Here is a 15566-nt window from a genome sequence, read left to right as displayed (position 1 = left end):
AAGCCTCGTGTTGAGTCCTCATTCATATTGCATGTGAAAGCCCCATGGCTGTCATGTAACCCAACCTGTGTCACATCTGTAAACCGTCCATCATGGTGCGAGCTAAGAGCCAGTTAAAAGGGGCATGGGGAAGCATGACTAAAGGAATATATGCCACAGGCAAGGGGCCTTCTCTTTCTTCTCTTTTCGCTCTTCCTTTCATTCCCTTTAGCGGCTTTTTTTTTTTTTTTTTTTTTTCCATTTTCCATCTTTTTCTCAGCTGTGGCCTTGCACATTTGCCTGCCTGTGAAGTCTTGATGATACAGCGGGACATTTCCTCCTCCTCCTCTTTTGCTAGTTTACCTCACATGCTCCTCTGTTTGGCTCTCTTGCGCGAGTGCACTGGTATTCTTTTGGCGCCCTCCAAAGGTTGCACAGAAAACTATTTTTTTTACCAATGGCTTTTTGAATAGCGGTTCTCAACCTTTTACACCAAGTACCACCCCCAAAAAAACTTGACCAACATTAAAATACAGTTGCATAGAAATACAATTTATTTTATGTAAGCCTCTGAACCATGATGCACAGTTTGCAGACGAACACTGCATTTGAATAAAGAAAAATAACTAATGATAACAATGAAATATATTGCGCATAAGTTTTAAGTTTTAAAGCAAATGGTTCTTAAACATTAAATGCAAATGTATTGAACCGATCTGTACTTAGTCAGTGATTATTTCAGGTACCACTCGTGGTACGCTTACCATTCTCGGAGAGAGATTTACTAAAAGTTGCAAAAACGGGCGAAAACTTGATTGCCCATACATTGATTGAACATGTATTGTTTTATTTTTATTAATTTATCATGCGCATGTGATTGATCAACCGACCAAATATGTGTAACGATGGCAAGGAGGCACAGGTAAAACTGAGGCGACAGGAAGACTGGATCATTTTCCATGTTAATATTTTTGAAATGCCAGAAACAATAAATATCTCAATCATCTTTTTAACAGTACAATTTTGATGATTTTGGATGATTTAAGGGCTGACTGGGAACCGTAGGCGCCAGTCACCTATGACAAACTCCTTTCAACTTATCTCAGAGCATTCTGACAATTGTCTGGCACAGCAGGTTTTGAGGTGTGCTGTCCAAAGTTTTTAACACAGTGCTACACAGGATGGGCACTCAGAATGAGTCAAATCAAACAAAAACTTATATGTAGCTGATGACTTCACAAGATTAACCTCTGGTGCTGTGGCTGTTATATAATAACACAAAGAGAGGAAACGGGTGATCAATAAGAGTGTAGATATTTGAAGATCACTGATCATCCAGTTCATTGACTGCATTCGTGCATTTCAGTGACAGACTCTCCATGCTTCCCTTTTTAGCCATATGTGAATACAAAGCTATATATATGGCTAAATATGATTGTAAAGCAATACAATATACACAAAACTATTGGCACCCTTGTGCTAATGAAAGAAAAACCCACAGTGGTCACAGAAATAACTCGCCTGACAAAAGTATATGCAGTATATAGAAATTACCCGATGAAAATCAAACATTGCTTTTGACTTAGTGTTCAACAGAATTATTTTAAAAACGAAATCATGAAACAGGCCTGGACAAAAATGATGGTACCGCTTGAAAAGACGATCAAAGGAACCTGTTCAACCATGGTATGTTCTCTAATCAGGATCACAGATGTCTTCAACGCTTAACTTTTTTCAGTTGGCCTATTTAAAGGGTGAAAAGTAGTCACTGTACTGTTTATTGACGTGGTGTGTACCACACTAAATATGGACCAGAGGTGGTGATGAAGCGTGTTGCCTCGGGAGATGAAGAAAATTACAGACAAGCAGTTTAAAAGTAAAGATTATTAGCCCATCTACAAGCAGCTTGATGTTCATATGACTGCAGTTGTGCTGTTATTCACAAATTTCGCCAACCTCCCTTGCACCCTACCCTCTCACCGTACCATATTGCATCGTAGTTCCTCTGAATCGAAACAAATCATTTTCGCACTGTGAAATGAGCTGCACTTGAATCGAATCACACCGCATGTATCGAGATACTCTTGAATGGTCTTTTATTCGAGAGACAATTAAGCACTTCTGCGATGATAATTGCTGAAGTCCTCCTGAGGGATGATTCTTTGCAGGGATGTTAATGCATGTCATTTCTGTGTGTTCCAGTACATGACTGCCGCCGCCGCAGCAGCGCCTATGCAAGGGACCTACATTCCCCAGTACACTCCTGTGCCTCCAACAGCCGTCCCTGTCGAAGTAAGACTTGCAGGCACCTTGCGCTTCCAATCAATAATCGGCAGACAATTTACCAAAAGAAGACTTCATTACTCCTGACAGCCCAATCACTTCCGCGCCAATAACATTAACCATTTCTTGAACCTTTTGTTCAACACAGAAATAGTCCCTCAACAGGCACATTTTTTGGAGCATACTTTCCATTTCTCTTCTTTTACAAACAAATGTGCTGGCCCCCTACCAATGAATACAAATAAAAAGTACAAGCAAAGCAAGCTGAGTCAGAGGTTTTACGAGAAACCCTCTTTCGCCATAACTTTAAAATTGTCCAGGATGCTGACTAAGGTATTCTTTTTTTACCTGACATCCTCTTTTGCCTGGACTTTAGAATAATCCGGTATTCATGAATTTAGTTGGCATGCATTGTTTCAATCTGCGATTACATCAGTTAGCACTCATTTCATTTGCATTTCTTGCTTCCGGATGCGGGAGCTCCATACCATCATGGGCTGTTCATGAAGTTGTTTGTAGGCTTACCTGTCGTTCATTTCTGCTACCAGAAGGACATTTCTTTTGAATACCCAAATATGATCACCCTACTTCATAGTATTTTTGGATTACATTTAAGTAGCGTCTGCAGCATGACAAATCATGAAGGCGGAAGAGTGGGCTAGCTGTCTGGCAACTGACAGTATGGTCATATTTAGATGGACTATCAGTCGCGTGTCAGATGACAGGAGCGCAAGTGAGATACAGTGCAGCGGCTGCTGTCTCCCTCTCGAACACATACGCACACACACACACACACACACACACACACGCCCATACTTGGCGATTGTTGGTAGCCGAAACACACGCATCTATCAGCCGCGTCGCTCTGGCTAGCCCCGCAAGCACAGACAATGACAGTTTCCCCTTGACAGACACATTAGTTTCTCTTCTCTTCTCCGAAAGGCGCATGCAGGAGCGGAACGGCGGCAGAGAGATGTAGTTGTAGTGTCGCCTCGGGCCCCTGTTTACCGTTTCCATCTTCCTCACCAGTGTCCACTCAGTGGCGGCATTAGCAGCCGGGTGGCTATCCATGCATCATGCGGTGTCTGGAGGGCTGATCTATAGACAGGTTGCAGTATCCTTGAGAGCTTGTTAACCGTGACTGACACGATGCGGGGAAACAGTCCTAGCTTAAAACAAGCTGTTGTGACTAATGAGAAAATTTGGCCTTTTTAGCTTTGTGCATATTGTCTACCAACTTTTCCCAAAAGTCAGATGGCATAGGCTACAGCTCACCCGCTACCATGGTGAGTAGAAAATGGATGGGTGGATTCCGTCTTGTTGTTTAGGTTTGCATTCAAAATAAGTACATGCACACTCAGTCCTCAGTGAAGTGATGGCGCATCTGCATTGTACATTTTTCAGTTAGCTGTGTTTGTCATCTGAATGTCCTTATTAGCTTCATTATTAGATAAAGGACACTTGGAAATGGAAACGTTCACCTCTTAAATTAGCTATAAATGAAATGTTAAAATTCAAGACAGCAATACCTGCTATCTACCCATATGGCATCTTTGTCTTTAACCCCATGTTTATTATCAAGGAGGAGGCCTATATTAGTATTATTTATTGATGTTTTTACCCTATTTATATGAAAACAAAGCACAATATGTCAAACATCAGCAGATTTATTAAGCATTAGTGGTGCATTTCAAGCTCACACTTAACCTCAATTGTGTGGTCTCAGGGAGTGGTGACGGATGCCTCCCCCCAGACGGTGGCTCCCTCATCACAGGAGGTGACTGGCCAGCAGCAACAGATTCAAGTCGACGGTGCCACCGACCACGTTTCTGCTTACTCGTACCAGTCCAAGTAAGTCGAACAACAGAGCCAGTCGAGGTCATCAATGAGCGTTCCTTGACTTGTCAGCTTTGCAGTCACTGTTGGACAGTCGTGAATGTCAATCATTGCGTATGTTCCTTATATTTGTCGTAACCCAATATGGACCTCTACATGATCCAATCAACCACAGACGGAGCTAGAGGGGCGGGGTCTGCAGGAGCACTGGCCCTCCCTGAATTATGCTTGGACACCCAGACCAGATAATTGACTTTTTGGTATTTGGCGGGTTTTTTTTGTTGTTGTTTTTTCCCAGGATTTTTTTTTTCCGCATTTCCCCCTCACATCCCATAGGGAACATATCAGGAATTTTTATCAGTGTTTTCTGAAGAATTTTGGGGGTTTGTAAAAAAAAAAAAAATTAAAAATTGTTGTGTGGGACCCTCTGAGATATTCTTGACCCCCTCATGGCCCTCCCAAGAAAGAAATAGCTCCGCCAGTGCAACCACCTTATTTAAATGATTAAATGATGTTGAGTACCAAAACCAAAAAGTTTGAATACAATATAGGCTTTGGGAAATGTATCTCTAAAATGGTGTTTTCACTCAAAGGATTTAACTGTGAAAATTGCACAGTCAAAGATAGAAATTGCATTCATCTGTCATTTTGAGTTGACTATAGTGCCAAAAATTAGCTTCTACGAGAAGCCCAAAGCATTTCCATTTAATTGTATTATTTATTTATTGCAACTATAAAAAGAAATGGCTTTTGTTTGAATAAGTTGACAATGTACTATGAATGTGATTTTAATACATTCTATAACGTATGCATCGTAAAATGATTCCTTGCTGACGACTGACTTATTAGAATCCAAAATTATTGAGTTAACTCAAATGGCTTATTGAAGTTTAACACAATAAATCAAACAACGTAAGTATTTAAAAATAGTTGATTTGACAACAATACCTCTGATATTTATTGTTAAAGTAACACAAGTGAATTAAGTTGTGCTTAATTATTACTCAATATTACTTTACTTTCACCTTTGGATAACTCAAAGCACTTTAACACTATTTTGTCATTCACCTACTGATGACAAAGTCAGGAGCAGCTTGGGGTTCAGTATCTTGCTTATAGACACTTCCGCAGGGCTGAGGATCGAACCCACAACCTTCTGATGGAGTGGTAGTCTCCTATCTCAAAGGTTGTGGGTTTGACCCTCAGCCCTTGTGACCATGTTGAAGTGTCCTTAAGCAAGATACTGAACTGCTAGTTGCTCTTGGTTCTGTCATCAGTATAATAGAGTTAGTGGGGGAAAAAAATGAATTATATTATCAGTAGGCCGAGTTACTAGGACAAAAAGTAATTTTTGAAATTTGGTGGCGACTTATTTTTTTGCTTATTTTTTTTCCCACGGTACTTTGGACTTGCTTGTGACTTATTGCCACCTCTGATAGCAGCAGTTTAAACCTTTCTGATGCTCTTCAGAGTGTTTTTAGTTTCAGTCCCCAGCATGGAATGTCTTTTTTTTTTTTCGTCTGTGTGGAATATTTTCATTGCAACTGTACCTCTTCTCTCCGTGTGTTCTCCTTTCCCATCAGATAGCAACGGCCTGAGAGAATGTTCCTGTGACAGCGTTGCCTTGAGACATAAGGTGGCTGCACTGTGAATGTGAGGGGGGAATGTAGGGGAAGAAAAAAAAAAAAGGAGATTGCTTCCAGATTGCCCAGGCACCAAAAAAGAGACACTTTTTTCATTTTCTACCTGGTCAACTAGGGGGGAAAAAAAACAAGGAAGCAATGGATGCTGAGAAAGGGGTTTGGGATATTGTGGGGCACAGTGCAAAGAAATGAAATTAAGTGTGAAAACCTGCCCGAAGGGCTGGGCTGAAGCTAGAAAATTTTCTCAAAGAAAATTCTCAACCAATTTAACAAAAAAAAGCAAAAAAAAAAACAACCAAAAAATACAGAAAAAGACAAAAAAAAAAGGTTGAATGTGAAGGTGAAGTTTATTTTGTAATTAGGAAGGGGGAGTCATGTTTGAGATACACACAGAGATTGTCTTCCTCAGATACTAAGCTAAAAGTTGTTTTCAATATTTTTTATGTTCTAGTGTTAAATTTTACTTTTCTAGATATATTTGAGAACAAAGTGTTTTTTTTTTTCTTTCTTGAATCTTCATGGCCTTAATTTCAAGGGCGCCAGAGACTTTTTGCAAGTTCAAGTCTGACGTCTGGGTGGGGTGGGAAGGGGTTGAAACACAACAGAAAATTAAGTGAATCAGTATTTTGGACCACTTGGAAGGTTCAAGAAACTGGATGAGTCATTTAAAGAGGAAGCAGAATCTATCACATTAGCTGTACAGATTTAATAGAGAAGAGTTTTTTTTTTCTTTTCTTTTCTTCACAAGAAGAATGCTTTGATAATGATTATGTCGGACGTAACAATGTGTTAAAAGAACTAAATGCCTGTTGCGGAAAGACTTGAGCTCTGAAGAGATTTTTCACAATGAGGAAAAAAGAAAAAATATAAGGAAACGTGCTGCGTCACGGATGCAGTCTTGTCAGCAAAACGCTGAACTCGCTTTTTTTTATGGTCATCGTTATTATTTACGGAGCAATGTTGCTGTCAATGACATTACAGCTTTTTATCTGCCACATTTTACATTTTTTAAGAGCTTTACGATGTTTTTAGCCCGCTTTGCTTGTCACACTGCAAATCTTAACGAAAACGAGAAAAAAAAAATGTATAAAATGTACAAAAATACAAAAAAAACTAAACCTGGCAGTGAAACAAAAACGGTAGGTAGAGTATAGGAGCTTATGGTTGAGATCAATCAGTGCAAAAGCAATAGAGGAAATTGTTGACAATTTCTGTAGTCTTTCCTAGTTGTGGATCAAATGCAGCCCATGGATGGCCATTTTTATACCAAAGATGAAGATACACTCTGAACCAGAGGTTGTTGGGTTTTTTTTTTTCCCCGTCTCATTTTTTTTCTGTTGGTTGTTGTTGATGTTAATGATGTTGTTGATGTTGATATTGCTGTTGTTGTTGTTGTTGTTGTTGTTGTTGCTCTTGTTGTTGTTTTTTTATTTGACCTTGACGGCCGGACCAGTCCTAAAGATTCCTTCGTAACACACACACACACACACACACACACGTCAAACCGTACTTTGATGCATGGCGTGGCACCAATGGCAGTTTTTCTTATTTTCTTTCTAATTTCTATGTCACATTGTTGATCAAATAGCCTGAGTGCATTCTGAGTGCATTCTCTTTTTTTTTTTTTTGGAACATTGTACAGGGAAATTCCTGTAAACTGATTGGGGAATCAAATTCAACGCTCTTTGTATACAAAATTGAATTAACTTTTTTGAATTGGAGTTATGAAGGCACTCCAAAGTGGAAGTCGTTTTGGACCAAAATCAAACAAATGAGGGTTATTTACTGCATTCTTTAGATCCAATACATAGTCACGTTTACAAGGAATTACAGAGGAAGGCCTATATTCGACTGGTTATAAAGTCTTAAAATAATCAAAGCTCAAAACAAAGCATTTCAACACATAAGCTTTCATTTTATCTTGCGAGACTTTTGACTTTTATTTGACTTTGAGGGCAACTCTGTGCGGAGGCAGGTTAGACCCGATATTGGTAATTTCTCAGACGAGTGCAGGCTGGAGGATCCACGAGAGGGAGGGCTGTGCAGCTGTCGGAGTGGTCACTTCCAACTTCAGAGCGTCTGGTTTCATTGTATTTACTGTAATCTGGCCCGGTAGTCGCGCAATACAGTCTCAACATCTTCGCCAGCAAGTGGACACGTGGAGATCGCTCCCCATTTGTATACCCCCAACCATATCTGTGCCACACAAAGGGATGATTCAAAAAATATAATACAATGGTTCGGAAAGTTTGAACCCCGATTTTCACATATTGATGAATGAAATATGTCGAGTTATACCAGCTGTCTACCCTGACATTATTTTGTTTTGGGTTTTTTTTTGTTATTTTGAATGACTTATTCCAAATACCACCAGATAAGTAGTACCTTTTAATTCTAAATGTGAAATATGTGATGTGAACGTGACCAGCGTAGAACTGAAAAAGGCAGGATAATCATTGAAGTCTGGCTGCTCAGTCCAATTAGACTAAAGTGAGAAGAGGAATAACCGAATGTACATGAGGGATTATGACAGCCTCAGCGGCCATAACAAAAGGTTGATGTCACTTTGGGCTCCGACCCAACTGTCAGTCACACTCCTTGTTGGGTTGCACAAACAAACCCAAGCTCCTCTCATTGGACCTTTCTAGCCACAAGCTGCATATGGTTACAATGACTTCATCATAGACGATTGTTTTCAAGATTGCCTGCCGGGCATTTCCCCCACATCCACAATGGTGCTAGAACTTTTTTTGTCTGTGTTCCACTGACACCGCAAATGTCCAAATGCCAAGGCAGGTTCTTTTGCTCTGATTTTCCCTTCACTGTCATTCTCTCCCTCGTGCCCTCTCTCATGCCCTTCTATGAGTTTTTTTTTTCTTTATTTGGTAGTGCAGAAGCAGAACCACAAACCAATTTCAGTCACCCTCTCAATGAGGCTTGACGGGTCCAATTTGTCTCCTTCTGGGACAATAGGATCCACTCCAGTGTCCCTCAAGATAAGAATTTCTCTCAGAAAAAGGGAGAGCTTGGCGTTTGCTGATGATCGTGATTAAGCCCGAGTTGCCCGACGAACCGTTCCAATCTTGAGTCTAGTATTGCTGCACTTTATTTGGGGAAATGATACTACTGGAAATATTGCAAATCACCGGTTCCAGATTCCAATTAAAGAAATATTCTATCTGGAAATCTTCATTGGATTCTCAGTAGAATTCATGGAGAATGAAATGATGCATTGAGGACTGGAGTCAGAATGATACTCACAATCAAAATAGACAACTGAGAGAACCAATTCATCCAACTGTGAGTTTCCTCATGACAACGACACTAGACACATGCTTGTGTATCTGTGAAATCACCTAATGAAACAACCAATGGTCTTGAAAGGGATCTGCTCCCAGACCTGGATGTGAGCATCAATCAGTTCCTGGATCTGGTGGGTGTGACCATACATGATGACCCTCCATTGGGTCTGAGGGATCGCATCCTGGAACCTAACACCAGTCGGTGAATCCCTTCCTAGCAAGTGGATGTTATCCCTCTAAAACCTTCAAAACATTGGCTGATATTTCAGAATTCAAAATGTTCTCCATGGCTTTTCCAGATTCCGTCGTCTGTCCCACGTTTTCTGCGCCAACTTGCTCTAATTTGCAAAGCAAACAGATCCGGTATTCCCTGCAAAATGCCAATCAGGCTGCATGGTGCCAGGCTGTTAGCTCAGGCCCCACTTGTGGACTTTGGATTAATACGCCACCCTCGTGGAATGTGTTCCTGACGGTTTGAGCACAAGCGTGCACGTTAGTGGCCTACAGGAGGTCGCTGGCGGTCCTCAAGATATCCAGGTCCTTCCTCTTCCTGCCTGGTTTCCTAGCCTGTCTCCTGGTAGCTCCTCCACATGTTTGACACTGCTCTAAAAGACACAACCAACCTTCTGGCCCCAGCACATCTGGACGGGCCACAGGTGGAAAGGGTGCTACTTACCTCTCCTTTGCACAACACCAGGTGACCTTGATTGTCACTTGCATTCTAATTGGAATTGATCCAGGAAATGTGGTTGACTTGGACTGTGACGGTGGTGTTTCACTTATGTTCTCACAGGGTGAGGGTCAAACTGTTAGTGCCTTTGAACAGAGGTTTCATATCATTCTACATGGCCTGCATGTCGTATTTTAGAAGTAAAGCACATGAAGGGGCTTGGTTTAAAAGTAAGTACATAACATCAAAGCTTCTATATGGTGCTAAAGAGTTGGCCGCAACTGGATCGTGCCTCCGAATATTATACAGTCTCACCGTTTTCCACCGTGCTGAGTTTTAATAGCTCCAGAGTTCAAAACCAAATGGTCTCTCATGGACCATTCATGACGGTCACCCTCATAACGCGCAGTCACATCAACCGGCGCTTTTTTGCTCTCGTTTGACCTGCCACTCACCATCCTTACCCGAGGTTTACATCCTATGAAATTCTGGCACATTACAACTCCCGGGTCCCGCTTTTATTTCTTTCCTGTCATTTCTTCATCCCCCGCGCGCGCGCGCGAAGAGTTGTTTTACCGAGCAATTCTGTTTCTCAACGTGGGCATGGCCGTGGCGAAGCTATAAAGTTCTCCTGACGTTAATTATCCAAATAGGACTCATAATACAGAATGTGCACATTGGCGAGTATAGCGATTCCCAGAAATGGCCTGAGATTCAATAGTAATGGAATTATGAGAGAGGGGAGAAAAACACCACAAATAGGAAGGCATGCATCATTTTTTTGCTAATGGAGAATCAATGCAGAGAAAGAGGCATGACTTTGCTCCTGGTATACATTTATTATAGTTTCCCATAGATCTGAAATATGACCGAGCTAAACAAACAAGTGGAGTTTTCTTAATGGCGCGCTAGCAAGACTGCAGCGTCCGTGTGCTTGCTGCAAATTGTCTCATTTACATCCGTTTGTGTCCTCTTCCTCGAGGCGGCAGAATCATCATCATTCATGCATAATTAGAACGCTGTTCACATATAGGCAATGTATTGTCTTTTTAAATCTGTACAGTGACTGCCCTCTGCAGGTGGCAACTTGTGCTCCATCTGTGTGTCTTTAATTTGTGAGGCCCACCCTGCAACTAAATGCTTTGGTCTTATAGTTTAGTCTTACATTGAAATAAAACAGTGAATTCATATATAAGATGTTTATTTACCTACTATCATTACAGTTGTGTAATTATAGTACCATACGGAGCACCAGAATTAGTGTTGACTTAGCGTTGCTTTAGCCGTATTGTACTGAGCAGCCAGGACAATAAATGTACTGCTTCCCTGTGTCACGGTGAGTTTTTGGGGCGTTTTTTTTTTTTTTTTTTTTTTTTTTTTTGCAGTTCAATGTTGATGATTACAATTGGTGGCAAGAAAAAAAAAACGACTAAGCTGATGTCACTGCGTTGTTGTTTTTTTAAGGGGCATTTGGATTTTGAGATACCCTTGTTTGTTTTTATGTATTTTTTTTTATATACTTCCTGTCCTTAAAATTTCACATAGGGCAAATCAAAACTAGAGCAGACAAATTTAACTTTGTTGTGATGTTGTATTTTTCTGTATATGTATGTGAATTGAGGCAGTTTGTTGCCAATGTCTTACCTGCAGTAAATGACCCTCATTTGTTTCTCCTTTAAAGTCACATCAAGCCTTTTAGAATTTCACCAGATAGTACTGGAAACATGGCAGTAGTTGGGAATCGCAACCCCAACTGCATTTTCTCCGCATGTTTATGCTGAGATATTTGATTAAGGCAGAAATTTTAAGGGAAAAAAAGCTTTTGTATCTGCATCCTGTCCTTCCCCCCAGTTTTAAGGTGATGTGCCGTTTTATTTCTTTTTCAGTCTGTCAGTCTTCCCTCCTCTCTCAGAATCTCTTCAGCCATCCTTAAGCGCGTCGCACTCGATGCACACGAGGCTGCTCCCGTTCGCCGGCTTACTTTCACCATCGGGTGGAAGCGAGCGATGTGGTTCGATAACTCATCACATGCCAGGCTAATAAACACTTGCATGCGCATAATACAGTGAGAAAATTGCTCAGAGTGCCCCAGCACCCCTTCCTTACACAAACACACACACGCACGCACACACACACACACACAAGAGCAGGGACCCCCTGCTTTTTAATTGATGCTTCGGTTGACTTTTGATGAAAGCTATTGATTGGCCACACAGGCCTAGGAGCGCAGTCATGAGTTAAATCAGCTCCTTGAGAAATACACCATGCATCAATCACTAGGAAAAAGGCTGACCGGATTGTTGTTTGGAAGCGCGATAGGTAGGGGATTCATGTAGGGATCAAAAGAGAAAACGATTACTTGGACAGCAGAGCGGCTTTGTTACTTTCATTTCTGTTGCTTTATTTTCTTTTCTTTTTTTTCTTTTTTTTTTTTTTTTTACCCCACTTGTCATGAGCACCAGGCAGGATGTGGTCACGCCTCGCACATGCTGCACAGTGTGTGTGATCTTTGAGAAGCTATCTTGTACATCTGTGGATGTGAACTTGGATTTAATGAGTCTTTTTTTTTTTTTCTCTCTCTGATGAAGCTTTCAATTAAAAAAAAACTGTCAAAAAGCACCCAAAGACTGCTGTTATCATTCAATTTGCATCACAAATGATATAAGCATTACGGAGGCGTTAATTATGCAAACAACCCGAGTGATTTTCCACCTCCGAGGACCACGCAGTCGGAAGATGCCGTATTTTCCAGAGCTGAATTATCTGCAGTGGAAGCCATGTTATCGGCGTGCTTGATGGCACCTGCTACACGTTGACCTTGCATCTCAACATCCGGCTCATAATTACGGCCTTCGCAAATGGAGCTCCGGACCCTTGATGAGATTTCCTCCCCATCACAGCTCAAGCGCACTTGATTGGGCGTAAAGTGGTCATAATCAAAGATGGAGGAGCACCCTGGTGGGGGAAGTGGATCGATGGCAATCAATCTTGCTCTTCGCTCTTATTTAAGTCCAATCAATCGCCGTCCTTGTCACCACCAGGAGACGGCTGTACAGTCGATACGGGCGGATGCAGTCGTCGGTTGCCTGTGAGCTCCCCCAGCAAGATCAAGGTAATGAGGCGGCCGCTTTCAGACGAAGGACATCTTAATAGGGAACAATTGACTCTCTGGAATGGATTGAATGTATGCTCTCAAACGCGTCAGCACTGATGGAAGAAACGCATATCCTGAGCCAGCCTGATAGTGATGTGTTGGTCGCGAACGATCTGGTTCTTAGAGCTCTTTGAAGTGAAACAACCTACTTTAGGCATATGCGAACTGTTTACTCATTACTTTAGAGGGCTACTCATTACTTTAGAGTGAAGAGCAAGCTGCTAATGAATGTGCAACTGTTGCCAATCAGCAATTCACAAAAATAGTCCACCTTAAGGATGCTTCTTTGTGTTTGCATTTAGATTTTTTTGTAGCATTCTGACTGTGAACAAGGGGTGTAAAATAGATCAGTTTGAATCGGAAAATCCACTTCATAATATATGAGAAATCGTTTTATACTGGAGAGATGCACACCTCTAATATAACGTCAAATATAAACACATATATGTATGTATGTATGTATATACAGTATATGTGTACATGTATTTATATATAAATGTATATATATATATATATATATATATATATACGTGTAGATGTGTGTGTGTGTATATATATATGTATGTGTATATATATATATATATATATGAATGTGTATATGTAGATGTGTCATGTGTCATCTTCCAAACCGCTTATCCTGTACAGGGTCACGAGGAGGAGCTGGAGCCTATCCCAGCTGGCAATGGCCGAAAGGCGGACTACACCCAGAACTAGTCGCCAGCTAGTCACAGGGCACACAATCACTGAGCGGGAACCGATCCCACATGCCTGCACACAACTCAGGCATGTGTACCACTACACCATCAGTGACCTTAATATGTAGATTTTATATATATACATATATATATAAATGCAATGTGTGTATATATATATATAAATGCGATGTATATGTCTGTGTGTATATATATATATATATATATAAATGCAATGTATATATATATATATAAATGCAATGTATATATATATACATATATATAAATGCAATGTATATATATATATATATATATATATATAAATGCAATGTATATGTATATATATATAAATGCAATGTATATGTATATATATATAAATGCAATGTATATGTATATATATATAAATGCAATGTATATGTATATACATATATATGCAATGTATATGTATATATGTATATGTATATATGTATGCAATGTATATGTATATATGTATGCAATGCATATGTATATATGTATATATATATATATATATATATATGCAATGTGTATGTATATATGTATATATATATATATATATGCAATGTGTATATATATATATATGTGTGTATATATATATATATGCATATATATGTATTTATATATATATATATATGTGTGTATATATACATATATATATATGTGTATATATATATATATATATATATATATATGTGTATATGTGTATATGTATATGTGTATATATGTATATGTGTATATATATATATATATGTGTATATATATGCAATGTGTATATATTAGTGTTGTTCCGATACCGATACCGGTATCGGGTAGTATCGCGATACCACATTAAAACACTGGTATCGGTATCTATGAGTACTTACAAATAACGTGCTGATGTAATTTCCCGATGCTGTACTAGTAAAGAACGTTGAATGCAGCGCTTTGTATCTTGTTCCCTGCTGCTTTTTCATGTGTGTGTGGGGACGGGGGACGGGCGGGGGTTCAGTGGAGGAGATATAATGTTGGCGATATGTAACTACTTCAACATAGAAACTCCAGCTAGAGCGAATGTTGCAAGAGGTGGAACCAAAGTGGCCAGGTTCAATACGTTAAACCTGATGCAACATTTGAGAACGAAACATGCGAACGAGCACCAAGAGTTTGCGGCGGCAGCAGCCATTAACAAGGGGAATTGACCACAACAACAAACCCTGCTCAATTTACATTGAATGCAGTGGCTTGTACATTATCTTACTCATTCACGACACTGGTGTGTGGTGACTGTTCAGTATTAGCCGTCGCTATTGGTCCAGAGCGGACGCTCTTAACCAATGGCGGGGCTGCTTTTTCATGTTGAGAGAAAAAAAAAACAGGTACAGGAGAAATAATGTCGGCGTCAATATAGAACTACTGTACTTCAACATAGAAACTCCAGCAAGTACAACAGCTAAGTGCTAAATTAGCGGTGCGAAAGTTGCAAGAGATGGAACTAAAGTGGCCAGGTTCAATACGTCAAATCTGATACAACATTTGAGGACGAAACATGTGAACAAGCACCAAGAGTTTGCGGCGGCAGCGGCAGTGAGCATGAACAAGGGGAATGGACCGCAATAGCAAACTCTGCTCAATTTTGGATTTTGGAGTTGAACTTGTTGGATTTTTACACTGCTGGAGCGGAAGTTGTTGCGATGGGTCACTAATACTCAAAACAAACTTTTATAATAAAGTCCTATAGCTTTTGTAATTAATCCGACACAATCTCTCTCAAAGATAGCTGGTGTATATTTTTTTTTCCTGTTTCAGAAAGGTTTTTAAGTCTGACCAAACCATGATAACAATGGTTTTACATCCAAGTGAGTATGCAGTTCTTTAGGATTACAACAAAAAAATGCTCATGTATATCTTTTTTTCTCAAACGTCTGGTATCGGTACAGTATCGGGATCTGCCAATACCGCACTGCTGGGTATTGGAATCGGTATCGGGGCCAAAAAATGGCATCGGAACAA

At 40.2% G+C, this 15566-nt stretch overlaps 1 protein-coding gene across 9 annotated transcripts in view; it reads left to right on the top strand.

Annotated features, from left to right (window-relative positions):
• The window catches only part of rbms3 (RNA binding motif, single stranded interacting protein), a 292172-nt gene extending 285874 nt beyond the window's left edge, over positions 1-6298 (top strand). For 6 of the 9 annotated variants that reach the window (XM_086014736.1, XM_086014739.1, XM_086014741.1 and 3 more), the window contains 3 exons: positions 2182-2271; positions 3989-4113; positions 5682-6298. In XM_086014736.1, the coding sequence (XP_085870862.1) occupies positions 2182-2271; positions 3989-4113; positions 5682-5685 (219 nt within the window). In that variant the 3' untranslated portion in view covers positions 5686-6298. Of the gene's footprint in view, positions 1-2181; positions 2272-3988; positions 5119-5681 lie in introns of those variants that run through there. The other 3 variants (XM_086014738.1, XM_086014737.1, XM_086014735.1) reach the window with 2 other exon arrangements.
• The last annotated feature ends 9268 nt before the right edge of the window (positions 6299-15566 follow it).

The sequence above is a fragment of the Filicampus tigris genome, chromosome 18 (genome assembly GCF_054856515.1).
Source record: "Filicampus tigris isolate MCC_2025a chromosome 18, RoL_Ftig_1.0, whole genome shotgun sequence".
In the NCBI taxonomy this organism is placed as follows: domain Eukaryota; kingdom Metazoa; phylum Chordata; class Actinopteri; order Syngnathiformes; family Syngnathidae; genus Filicampus; species Filicampus tigris.
The sequence above is the reverse complement of the archived record's forward strand: the minus strand, read 5'-3'. Positions and strand labels throughout refer to the sequence as shown.